A 14,026-nucleotide genomic window follows, 5' to 3' on the forward strand; every position below is an offset into this window, starting at 1 on the left:
TGACCATTAAAAGCAACTAAGTGGCCCAAATCAGCTTTCAGGAGTTACAGTATTAAAACCACATGCATTAAGATGGCATGGGTCATTTATGGGTGGTAAAGGAGGAAACGATGTTTCCCAGTAAACTCATTACGAATTGTATCAAGCCAAACACAGGAAGCACAGAGGATCCCAGTGCTCGGCTATCTAATCAAGGACTTGAAATGGACTGTGATGGGATATTGGACGCCGGTCAGCAGACTGCTACAGCAGTGTGAAAATCAATCGATCATATAAGGGAACAAAACAAACTGGACAGGAATCTGTTCCCTGGAACGACAGGCTGATGTATTACAAATAAATCTATGGATGGGGCTCAGACCACTTTACCCCAAACAAATCACAGAGTTTACAGGAGGATAGGTCCCATGCAAATGTACTTCAAGTCTGGGCAATGAAAGCAGCACAAACAAGCAATAATAATGACTTAATATAATAATGCAGATGTTGAAGTTTATTTCCTCCAAGCAGCTCAGATGACACTGCTGAGTTAAATGTTTTAAGCAGAGCCTGATTACTGGCAGTAATTTGGAAAGGAAGACGTTTTGCGTAGGGACCTGAATTTTTTCCACATTCTGCATGCACTTGAAATACATGAAATAAACAAAAGCAGTTTAATGCGTGTCAGAAAAGGGGGGGAAGCAGAAATTTGACACCCTATGCTACCAGCGCACTTGTTTCTCTTCTCTTCTCGCTCTGGCTCCTTCTTCACGTTCCTAATCTCCAGGAGCTCTACTGTATCCTGTTGTTTCTCTGGGCATTAGAGAACAATCAATTCCAATCTCAGGTTTCTAATGAAGCCTCCCATTGAGCCATACAGGTCTATTAATGGCATGAATAACTTATTGATGGCTCTTCTGGACCTGTGCTATTACAGTATTATGCTCCAATGCAGCCGTATTGACGTTAAAGCTCCCGAACATTTTTTTTTTAAAATAGAGCCGATGCTGCACCTGTTCAGGAGGCAGACAAGTGGAACTATTCCATCCAATTTAAAGAAGATGTGGAAACAGAGGCCAACAGCCTAAAATAACTGTCTTGAATTTTGCTATGCTTCACACTTAAACATGTACATGTATCTGGCCTTTTACACTTAAAGTGACACATTTACAGCACTAAAATAACCAACCATACCCAACCTTAAACCTGGAGAGCGATATCAGTAAGATGGAGATGGGGGGCACTATCAAGAGAATCAGGTCAAATGATTTTCTTCAGCTCTTACATACCACGCACCAGGAAACGATCTGTTTCATATGCATTTGCACTTCTGCAAATACTCTGTGGTCTAAGCAAGGAAGCTGCTTTAATAAGGGTGTGTATAATGCCAAGTACAGGCCCACCACTTGTGAGCACTAAGTGCCCCAGACTACTTGCAAATCACAGCAGTCTCACAGAGATTCATACTCCAGAGGTCAAACACTGATTGATGACATGCACTGTCAGGTATGTCCCAGAAATGTTCAGCTCTGGAAGCATGTGTCAAACAATTTTGTGACTGATTGAGACATGGCATCCTGGCCTTGCTGAAGAGCACATTTGGCGACAAAGATTCTGTAGTAAAGGTAGAAAGATTGCTCTTGTTTGCTAAAATCAGAGCAGCCATGTCAGCGAGTCGACTACTCACCGTAAGCCGTCATGGTTCCAACATACGGACCATCCATGACACTTTGGTTCTCCTCAGCCAGTGCTTTGATGTAGCGCTTGCTAAGGTCGAGGATCTGCTGACGCAGCACGGCACTGTTCTCGTGGCTGGCTCGCTGCTGGATGGTGAAATGCAGCAGCATCATGCCCCAGATGAAGCCGAAGCTGACCAGGAAGAAGCCCAGCTTCTGAGAGGACAGTTTCCACAGGAAAGGTGTAGCCATGCTGACAGGACAGAGACTTGGAAGAGCTGGACTGACTTTGACTGGACAGGGGGAAAGATAAAGAGTTGGGCAAGAGGAATCAGGAGGGCAGGCGAGGCATATCTGTGTCAGTTGGAGCGACTCCGGCAGTTTTTGGAGGGTGGCATGCAGCTCGTCACCGTCATGATTTCCTTCTTTGATCCATCCTCACCGCTCAGTAACATCTCAGGGGGCAGAGTCCAACCTGCTGCAGAAAACACAAACAGAGAGGAAGGAGAGATCAGGAGTTAGGTAGTTGCTTTGCTAAACTCAGATAACAAGGGAGTTGCCTTCCCTACCCCAATCCCACATGACCATGATTAATTTAAAACACTGATAACCAAGAGAGGTTTGGCAGTTTGAGATATAACTTACAGTAAACTGAGGTGGGGTCCTATTACAAGCATGCACAACATACACACACTCAGCCACATGCCCATATGTAACTAGCATGGAAATACTTCACTGTAAGTGAAGATGCAAAGTTTACCAAAGTAAACAACAAAACTACTTCAATCACCCTCACCCAGATAAACATGAAGATTTTAAAAAAGCCAACAAAGGCAAAGTAGCTAAAGTGTTAGCTAAACCTATCCCGAGCTCAGAGCCAGCAGCCTCAGTATGAGCCTCGGTATTAGCAGCGAAAAGATTAAAGCAGATAATGAGCAAAACTGTGGAGATGAAAACGAGAAAATGGCCAATGTCCTGTTATTTGTTAAAGTTAAAAACTTAGTGAAAAATGATGCAACAACACAACATTTGTTTTTTTGTGCACCGCAACTCCTATTCAGTTAAATATTTGTAGTTGATTCAAGTAACAGACCACTTCAGTTGTTTCAGTAACATCCTGGAGTTTTGAGGTAACTATGAAGTTTAAGGCATGCAATTTAGTTGAACAAATTCTTGAAAATGAGTAACTGGGTGGAGGTGCTTAATGTTAGTGAAGCGTACTTCTCCTCCACTATTAGTTTGAGAAGATCAACCTGTTTCTAACTGCAGCAGGCCACACACAACGGAGCCGGAGCACACCCAGCTGAAGGCTGCTGTGCTCAGTGTGTGGAGGCTCATTTAACGTGGCATGGTAACACACCAAATTTGACTAGTAAAAAAAAACAAAACAACAGAAAAAAAAGGAAAAAAGAAGACAAAGAAATGACTTTAATGCTTCTGCGACTCTTGAAACAGAAGCAGTCTTGTTTAATCCAGATAGTATCGTGTGTGACTGATGTTGCTGTGTGAATGTTTAAGCAAAAGGGTGTATACTGTCCCTGAAATAAAAACATTTGAATAGCTTACAATTTATCTTCCTCGCTGACAGGTGATGTCCCTCCAGGACATTTACAGCACCCGTCTCACTAAAAAAGCCCTTTGCATAGCGGCTGATCCCACGCACCCAATGCAAAGCTTCTTCAAGCTGCTGCCGTCAGGGAGGAGACTGCGGAGTCTCCAGGCCAGGACCAGCAGACTGAAGGACAGCTTCATCCATCAGGCTGTCAGGAAGCTAAACTCCCTCCCGATTCTGCCCCCCTCTCCCCTCTCCCCCGATCGTGGCTCAAGAGTTAGGAGTTCACCTTGTAATCGGAAGGTTGCCGGTTCGAGCCCCGGCTTGGACAGTCTCGGTCGTTGTGTCCTTGGGCAAGACACTTCACCCGTTGCCTACTGGTGGTGGTCAGAGGGCCCGGTGGCGCCAGTGTCCGGCAGCCTCGCCTCTGTCAGTGCGCCCCAGGGTGGCTGTGGCTACAATGTAGCTGCCATCACCAGTGTGTGAATGTGTGTGTGAATGGGTGGATGACTGGATATGTAAAGCACTTTGGGGTCCTTAGGGACTAGTAAAGCGCTATATAAATACAGGCCATTTACCAGGCCATTCTCCACCACGGTCTCACTGAACTCTGTCACACACACACACTCACTCTCTGACGCACTCACTGGCCTGCTCCAGTCACTTTGTGGAGCATTGGACTGCTTAAGCATTGGACCTCATAAGACTTTGTTGTTACACTATCTCTTACCGTACACTACTAAATCCCCATTTGCACTATTTGCCTATTTTGCACCACTATGCCTTCTTACTTGAATATTGTATATTGTATATTGCATAGCTTTTTTTTGTTATACGTAAAATTGTATTGTATTTATTTAAATTTTTACTTTTTAATTATTTTATTTGCATTTTTCTAATCACTAGGGTTTGAGAGTAACGCAATTTCTATTCTGTGTATGTCCTGTACATGTGGCAGAATTGACAAATAAAGTTGACTTGACTTGACTTGACTTGAACACAAACAGAATTTTAAACCCTTTCACTTTTTGTCATTGCACTCTCATGTTCGCAACACGTTTAGAGAGGGGCTCAGACTTGGTCTGCGTGTGGGGTCGGACAGCAGTACGTGAGTTTGAGGCGTACAGGTAAACACAGTAAGGCGAGACAAGCTGAGCTACAATTAATTCATCAGTTAATACGGGGCCTGGGTTTCACTAACATTTAAATTATTAATCAACCAGTTGTTTAATAATTGTCTACAACTTCCAACAGTCTGAGACAGTCTTGCCTTTTCAGCAGCTGTTTGTGGTGCTGTACTAAATGAACTACACTTTTTTTTTAAGCTCAGTTGTTGATATTCGTTTAAAAAAAAAAAAAGAAAGAAAAAAGTCTACTATTCAGAATAAATTCACACCGGAGTTTGGGGGACACAGACTTTGAATCTTTTCAAGTCACAGGAAAAGAGAGTTTTTAGAACTATTTCTTCTCGTTTTAAGTTTTTAGAGCATGCCCGATGAAGAATATCAAAAGCCCATCACTGAAATCCAGTCAGCAGAAGTTGTACACATGTGGCATCGTACCTTGATGAATAGCTGGAATGCAGGTTTGCACATAGCACGTGTAATCTGTCCAGTCAGCAGCCTGTATATGCTTCTTGCATCAAACCGCCCTTCTGCTGTGCTTGTAGTATCGCTCATTTTGTGAGATTTAAATCGCATGGAACCTCCGAGCTAAGCAGGTTACAAGACTGTTATCCCGATATAAGACATTTATCAGCCCGACAATGATATATATCACAAAAATTTTACATTTTCTGTCAAATCTGTAAATCTCGGGCAACTCGACTTGCGTGACGTGTTTTCCTGGGCGTCGTGTACCTGGAGTCTAGTTTTGAGCGATGCTTAAAACTATACATTTTAAGATGCAAGTTGTAATGGCTGCCATTTTCTTTGTGATTATTTATTACGCGGCGTGCTGCTGGGAAAAGCCTGTTTTAACGTTTGAGTCTAAGGTTTATTTGGAGCACCTGACGACTCTTCTTTGCTTCTCATCCGTAAACTCTCTCCACACTCTTTCACGTGATTCTTGTGTATGTGGTAGAACAGGTTTGCTGTGTTTGAGTCTGATATGGGGTCCAGTTTCCTGCATAATTTCCATAGTACAATCTTCTGGTCCGTGTCAGACTTTTCATAACCAAACCATGTCCATGCTACAGAGGGAGCCCCTCGTTTAGGAATAAGGTCCTGGATTTGTTTTGACTGGTCTTTCTGTTTGCCATCATCTCAGTTTATTTTAAAAAATCTCAACAGGATCTTCAGCTTTATTGTGAAAGGTTTATGTGGAAAATAAACAAGCGGATGACGGAGCCACACGCTGGTTTTACCGTCATTGTTGCTAACGACAATGCATAAAAACAGTCACTTGACCATCAGTAGTGTAGATATTTTAAATATAAGAGAAAGGGAGAACTTTAAGAAATAATATAGCCACTAAAGCGACCATCAAAACCATGAAAAAATATTGCCGTGAACAGTTTATTTTGCGACACCATGAAACAAACGAAAGCGTAAGATGAAACGATAGACGTTTTCATATCGTCATCCGATATATATCGTTATATTGAATAGCTCTACACCGAAGCCATATGCTGAGTTATATTAAAGAAAAGATAACAGAATGGAGCCATAACAAGAATAACAGGTCACCTTTAACCTGCAACTCCCGCGCTAATCTTAGCAGAATATACTTGATGAGAGTACTGAATACCCCGATTATTATTTACAGCAACAGGAAATAACGTTTATCAGAAACACACATCATTAATATTAATCTATGCTGGTGCCTGTGTGTGCTGTAAACAAGCAGCTACCAGATATCTTATTAACCAGCATTTGCGTGCATGCCTGACCACATGAATGAAACCGAAACAAACATCCCTTTTCTGATTATAACGCATTGTTCTGTTCTCTGCCGTGCGATCAGCTTCTTGTAGAGAAAACCTCACCAGGCTAATCAGCATAAACATTCAACTCTAATTTGCTGCACTCCCTGGCTTTATAGCTAGCTGAACATAACTGCGCCATTATCAGCAAATTTGGCTTTAACCATCAAGCTTTTGCCCATAATGTAAAATGAGGCTGCCCTGCAGCACTTTTTGGAGCTGTTAAATAGTTCAACAAGTATTAACTGACGACCTCTAGGCAATTTCTGCTAAGCTAAATAAATGCCTCTGGCTTTAAGCATTATGCCACAGCAACAACAACATAAAAAAAAACCCAAACAAAACAAGCAAACAAAAAAAAAACTTTACAGCACGCAGTCAAGCCAAAAGAAAAAAGATGTGATGTCATCTGCATTCAGCCGCTGCTGCTGTAAACGAGGGTAAGTGTGAGGAGAGGATTTCTGCAGCCTTGCTTCTGAACTGCGTCTTTCTTAGACCCTTTTAGAGCAGCTCTAACCAGGTCAAAACCACAGCCGCTTGCATGAATGCAACACTTTGAAAAACCCCAATACTCTTAACTACAACACCACATGCTCCTGCCTATATCAGAATTACTGAATTTGTTGAACATTTACAGAGGAATATTCGTCCTGGATCTAAAGCACAGCAAAGTTGGATACGCCAGCAATTAAGTTCCGAAAGGAAATCATCAGCACCTTCCCAAGAAACACAAAAGGCAGCCACACAAAGGCTCTTTTCACCTTCCATCCATCAGCTTCATAAATAGGTCAGAGACAGCTGCGAGCAGCTTCCAGCAGGGCTGGAATCTCACTGCAGGTTATGACACACCATAAATGTTCAGTCATTTAGGACGAAGGCCTGTTTTTGCTTTTTGCGTGCACAGAAATGGTTTTATACATTTGTACAAATATGACATTGTCAGAAATTAAGCCAATTTTGTATTCTGTCTTTCGGACATTTACTAGTCCAATTTGCTTTGTGATGTGTGCATAACGGGAACAACAATAAAAAAAAGGCAAGAAAGAAAAATCTCAGTACTTCACTGTGAATTCATAAGACAAGCCTTTGGCAGCAGCGCTGGCAAATCTGCAGTGCTGATAACATCGGATGTCTCTCGCTGCTCGGGACTCTGTTGGAGGAGGGCACGAAAAAAGGCTGGCAGTGCTCTCTAGTTGGGCGCTGACAAGCATGGGAAGCTTTGGGGCTGTTTATCAGAAAGGAACGCTGCTCAGACAACCCCGTGGTACATCGCTGTAAGATGCACGAGCCAAAACCTACACAGAACACTGACTCAACCGCTTCGGTTTCTGAAAACACACATAGTCCCAGTTGGTGCCAGCTCTCTCGTCTGACCTGATTTCCTGCATCTATCCATCTTATTTAACTCTGAAATCCATAACCCCTTTGTTAGGAGGCTTTCTGATGTCCTGTGATCCCTAGAGAAAGGAGCAATGCAACCATTCAGCCCCCAGTGGTGCATATATTGCCTCTCAGTTGCCTTCTGGTTTCTAATTCAGGATCTTAATTAGTCTGGCAGGGAGCCCCCTGGCTCTCACCAGCAACAGCCTACTGAAACTCGGTGTGATGACAGCCGGCTACGGTAGCAGAAAATATGATCCGTGGCAACTTGAGATGATGACATAACTACCTGCTGAATGGCCATTTCATTGTTGGAAGAAATGGCAGTGCATCAAACTCTGAAGGTTCAAGAGGCGACGGTAAAGATAAAAACAACTGAATCATTCAGTTCTGACAGAAATCAGTGTCCTCCCAGAGCAGTGGCAAAGTTTTTTATCCTGCTGGGACAAAAGCAGTGAAATTTAAGCTTCAGCTGTTGAGCTTAAAGCAGTGTGGATTAACCCTATGTGCTCCAGGTAGACCTGGCACTAATATTAGACTTTCAAATGCAGTTTCTGTGGTGGCATTTCTGCATAGCTGCAACAATAGCAGCAAGTTTCACATCGACAGAGAGGGTGAACTGTAACAGCTAAGAGTATGATGGTGCCGATGACAGAAAACAAGCATCCAAGGCAAACTTCTAGTTGTCTAGCTGGAATTAAAACTTTGTGTTAAAAGGATGAGGACTAAAACTCACATTTCCATAAAAATAGGATTTCCCACGATAGAAAGAGGCCTTTTTTGGCCGCTCCCTTGAGGGAGGAGTATTTCCTCCCAGTCTCAAACCCAGGACCATTTACGCATTAGGCAAACATAAATATAGATTGTGTTTTATAATTTCTGTCCCCTTACTTGATAAGGTTTCTGCTTTCTGTCTGAAGATTAACAGTGTTAACATCAACTGGAACTGCTGTTTGGCATCTTTCCCCCAGAAAGTGTTCTTCGTCAGAGCCACATTTACATACTTTAAATATGTTTGAAACGAGTCTAGCTATGCATCAAATGCTGCCCAGGTCAGTATTCAGTCTGTGTGTGCAGCGCTTCTTCCCCAATTCCACAGTAGTGCAACTGTTATAAAAACAATTAGATCGCTGTAAATATGCGGGGAATTTCCAACTACATCTGAAGGCATGCATTGAATTCTGTCCAATAGCCTTAAGGCCACTGCTGAAATTCAAGTCGTGAGGAAAGATTATAATCTAAAAAAAGACAGTGATCAACAACAACAACAACAACAACAACACTGGCAAACACAGACCATGAGGTTTTTCTTTGAGGGAGATGTCTTAAGGGTGTGTGTGTGTGTGTTTTACTGTCAGAGTAAAAACCGTAAATAAAAGATAGGTGTAGCCACTGTTACCTTACCCAGTGGTTTCAAAACTCCGGATCTTGAAGTTTCAATGTTAGCATTATGTCAACTGTCATGTTTTTTTGAGGCCATGGCCATATTTAGAGATGCTCGGCAGTTCCCAGCTAATGTTAGCAAGCTTAATTAGTAATGTGCATATACAGCAAGTGCTAAGTAACAGAGGAATAGAACCTGGACCGCATGTATCTTGGACACACTTCAAACCAGAGTTGTTATAGTTTAGCATTTTGTTATTCAATTGTATTTTGGGATTCATTTTCAATATTTGTCTTAATTCAATTTAGTTACAGTTCATTTTCAGAATGTTTTTTTCTTGTTTCAGCTTTTCAGAAAATCTTTTTGTTCTAGTTCACTATAATAACCCTGCTTCAATGGCCCCGAACTTAAACCTTACAAGTATCAAAAAGAGGGGCGATCGTGGCTCAAGAGTTGGGAGTTCGCCTTGTAATCGGAAGGTTGCCGGTTCGAGCCCCGGCTCGGACAGTCTCGGTCGTTGTGTCCTTGGGCAAGACACTTCACCCGTTGCCTACTGGTGGTGGTCAGAGGGCCCGGTGGCGCCAGTGTCCGGCAGCCTCGCCTCTGTCAGTGCGCCCCAGGGTGGCTGTGGCTACAATGTAGCTTACCATCACCAGTGTGTGAATGGGTGGATGACTGGATATGTAAAGCGCTTTGGGGTCCTTAGGGACTAGTAAAAAGCGCTATATAAATACAGGCCATTTACCATTTACATTTTGGGGCATGTATTCTGTAATCTGTAATGGAATACATTTTAAAAGTAACCTTCCCAACACTGGCTCTAGGTCATAGCAGTATCAAATACAATTGCTTACAATCAGTGCTATCAGTCTAGCCTGGTGCAATCATGGCCAGGAGGTTTATTTTCCCTGCATTCTCTGTAAAGTCACAGGGATTAAGAGTAAAAAAAATTATATCTCATCATTGTCAATCATCTCTGGCTTCACTATCCTTCCACAGGAGTCCCAATCACATAACCTTTGCCCTCATACGATTATGAACAGGACATGCTGCAAAGCGAGATACAGGCTCCATCCATTTCCTCCACATCTGAGATTAGAGCTGAAAATAACTTCCTTTAAAGTGCAGTTTAGGGGATGTTTCATAAAGGTGAAGCAGACTCAGGGAGATCTAGATTAATTCCACTGCATTGCTTCAGGCCTAAAATAAAGAGAATTCAACTGAACTGAAAAAAAAGCATACACTAAGAGCTTGTTGCATAAGCACAAAAAGTAGTGAAATATGCTCTAGATGTAGCCTCAGCCATCAATTATTGATCAGCTTTGAAAAAGGATCCATTTTCCCCGTGAATATAAATAGGGTCTTGACTTCTCACATCCAGGTGACCGCAGAGCTCTCAGGTGGTGACAACCAACAGCCTTACTTTGTCTGACTTTTGCGATACACATTCTTTTAGGATTAATGCTATCGTCCAAAGACAGAATTAGTGTTCGTGTTTATTATGATTAAGCACCTAAAAACTAACTGAAATTCCAGAAAAACCTGCACACACACAACTTAGCTGAAGCTCTTCTTGTCCCTTTGACTTTCTAGCCTTTCCTTCCTGCAGACGAGCACTGTCAACAAATATGCCAAATTCAATTGTATAACTAAATGTTGAAAGAAAAAAACATTCAATAGTGAAAATGAAACAAATGAGGGAAAGCAGTACTGATGCAAGCAGTGTGGGGTTGTTGAGTTTCCCTTTGAAGACACTGGGGGTAGATTCAACTTGAGAGAAACGTCCTCAATGGCGACTGAAAATGCAAAGCATTTCTACCAGAACACACTACGCAGCTCCATTGTTAGCAACAAACATGTTTGGAATGAAAAAAGAAAACCATTACAAAAGAAATATCGGCTCATGTATCAGAATATCAGCCTTTAAAGGCATGAAATATTGGTATCTGTATCAAGTTTAAAAAGCCTGTATCGGTTGGGCTAGTCGGTCAAATGAATGTATTTAATGCACAGTGCCAGTTGCCAGCCAGGATATTACAAAGCCACAGACCACAACAGGGAACTGCAGCCCTTCTAATGTGTAGGTAAGGTATAAACATGTTTATGCTGAACTATAACTACTTATCAAAGCAGTTATTATGATTTTTGGTTCTCTTGTGGATTATAATGCAATATTTGAATGATCTGACCCTGTGTCTTTGTTTTGTTTTTTGCTTGGGGGGGGGGGGGGGGGGGGGGTGTAGTTATTGCTGACAGCTCTAATGCAGCCAGGAACTGCTGGAACCTAACGTAGCACCAGCCTGAGGGTCACTTCCACCTGCAGTTTCCTTATTTGGTTTCAGCTGGGTGAAAAACACCACGGACCCAGTCATGGAAAAGTAATGAAATATGAACAGCTGCACAACTTTGACCACAAAATAATGAATCTAAACCAAAGTTTTGACTCACGGATGTTGTGAAACGATCCAGTTGAAATAAAAATCCTCCTTCCAGGCCAATCTCTCTCAGCCTAACACAGTCCTATTTCGACTGTCACCTGGCCAAAGGAGACGTGATCCTGATAATATGATCCTGCTACCATGGAGACCACTGTGACTCTGCATCTTAACTGACTCCTTCACATAAGCTCCACCTCTTAATTATTCATATGGGCCCTCCAGAGAAACAGACCATGCTGCGGCTTTGTCACCTTACTGGTGTGAATCCAGCTTGGAACCAGATATCAGCAGCCAATCCTGGGCTTGGGAGTCGGGCGGGAAGTTTATCTAGGCACCCAGATCAATGTTAATGAGATCTCCATTCAGTCACTTTTTTTTCTTTAGAAGAAAAAACCCACCTTCATGAATAAACAAGGATCAGATTTAATAAGACAAAACTTCAACAGGCTTGAGATGGTGACAGTGAGGCCACCATAGAAGTAGAGAGAAAAGAGAAAGTGATTATTTTTCCATATTTGATTGAGCTTCCAGTGGATCTGCTGATAAGATGTGTGAACACAACCATCTCCATTGTTTTATTTTCAGTATTGCTTGAAATATTATTTACCCATACCTACATATACAATAAGATATTAGTCACATATTTACTAGCTAAGTGCAATGAGTAATTTCAGCAATGTAGGCCTATTCTAATCTGCATATTTACACATGAATGAGTGACTAAACTGTAGAAGTGAATAATAAAAATGCTAATTAGATACATTTCTTTTGCTCAGTTTAAATTAGCTGTTTATGCTTTTCATTATCTTCTGATATATTATATTTAAATGTAATAAGTTACCGTAGTGAATATTCATATTTACCTTGGAAACTGTTTTAAATAATGAGCTCAGACAGTTTTTTCCTACTCTCTGTAAAGAGTACAATGACAGTGAGAGCAGGTATCCCAACTATGGTCATCTCAAGAACACGTCTTTGGCTGTGTGCACAGAAGCCCCACCTGACCTCCGCCAGGGGTAGCTAGTCATTACGAACGTGGCTTTAGCTTGAGTAGTCCTCTCAAACTGCTGGTCTTCTATAGACACCCCGTTATTTTCAGCCAGATGAAACAACAGTCTGTCAGTAACAACGACCCACACTGTCAGTACTTTATTTTGTTGGTGCTGTAAACAGACGAGTTCCAGGTGTAACATTTTTATCAGCTGACATCATGTTGACCAGACAGAACAGACAAGCACTCTCTGTAAGCAGACAGGCAGCCCGTAGCTACCGGCGAACTGCTCGTCTACCAGCACTACCACCGCTGACCCATCATTTCCCATCCACCCATTTTCTTCCACTTATCCAATTCAGGGGTTGCAGCGAACACCTACGGCCAATTTACAATACCAACTTTACCTAATCCATGCATGTCTGTGGATTGTCAGAAGAAGCTGGAGTTCTTACTTATGTCAGCATGTACCGCTCTTCACTCTTTTCCATCTTTACAAATAAGACATATTTGGATTTTTCTGTTAATCAGACAAAACAAGCCATTGGTATCGCCAAAGATGTTGATACCGATAGATACAATTACACAATCTGCTAATATGACACACAATTTGAATTCAATAAAGATACAGACGAAATGCTGAATAACAAGAAAATGTTTGAAAAGAAACACCAGAGTGCCGTTAAGCACCATCGGGTTATCTTTACAGGAAGGGATCGAGCTTGGTGACAGCTCCCTCAGCCATATTTATTCAGAGCTTTGAACAGTGTGCCTGACCTTAAACCTTTATCTCCACACTGAGAAATCTAGGTCCAGCACAGAAGTCTAAATCCAATCAACTGTGATCATAGGCAGCATGGACGGCTGGGAGGACCGTCAGCTGAGACTGAGAATCAGACTGGCCTCCCAAAAGGGAACACAGTGGCTCTCACACAGACTTAAGGAAAAGAAGTAGGTGGTGAGCCACAGATGTGCTTAAAAAGAGGAGGAAAAAAGTCAGAGTAATTAAGATCAGCAGGATGGTAGTAATACGGTGGCAAAACCCAGCAGAAACCCAGTTTGGCTGTTTTATTTATTTACTTTATTTAACGAAGAAGTGAAACTCTTGAGATTAAAAATCTCTTCAGTGGCTTGGCTGACCAAGAGGCTGTCTGTATCCCGAATCCAAAGAGGGGCATGAAAGATGAAGGCTCCGTCTCCCATTCTTCTTCTAAATATCCTAGAAACGACAAATTAACCAGCAGTCTGAGAGTGCTCCCAGTGCACTACTGGGGTGATACAGTAGTATGAAGTCTTTAAGATAAGATGGTGCCTGATTATTCAAGACCTTGTATGTGAGGAAACATGGTCAGGAAACACCTGGGTTACCTTGTTGTGTGTTTTTGCTGCATCATAAACCATAACAGCACCATCTTAGCTGTTGTTGCGATGTCAAAAATGGAGGCTGACCGGGCTAAATCTGGCAATACTTTGTATGCACACACTTTGTGTGCGTACTCTGTGTCTCTAAATATATTTTACAGTCATTGCATATGTTCTTTTAGTAATTGTTCTCTGCGTCCAGCCCCACATCACCAACAACAAAAAAGGTGAAGTCATATCTGCGCTTGGTGGAAACACTGTTGCTGGCCCAAACAAGCCAGCAGCCGACCAATCAACTTGCCCGACAGACTTTTGGCTATAGAGACAGCGGTTACATCGAA

The 14,026-nt window shown here is 42.2% G+C and overlaps 1 protein-coding gene across 3 annotated transcripts in view; it reads right to left on the bottom strand.

Moving 5' to 3' along the window:
• The window catches only part of mgat5 (alpha-1,6-mannosylglycoprotein 6-beta-N-acetylglucosaminyltransferase), a 107,430-nt gene that overhangs the window by 89,571 nt on the left and 3,833 nt on the right, over nt 1-14,026 (bottom strand). For 2 of the 3 annotated variants that reach the window (XM_080297881.1, XM_080297882.1), the window contains exon 2: nt 1,667-2,133. In XM_080297881.1, the coding sequence (XP_080154007.1) occupies nt 1,667-1,907 (241 nt within the window). In that variant the 5' untranslated portion in view covers nt 1,908-2,133. The remainder of the gene's footprint in view (nt 1-1,666; nt 2,134-14,026) is intronic. The other variant, XM_026157599.2, reaches the window with a different exon arrangement.

This window comes from Astatotilapia calliptera, chromosome 23, assembly GCF_964374335.1.
Source record: "Astatotilapia calliptera chromosome 23, fAstCal68.1, whole genome shotgun sequence".
Lineage (NCBI taxonomy): Eukaryota > Metazoa > Chordata > Actinopteri > Cichliformes > Cichlidae > Astatotilapia > Astatotilapia calliptera.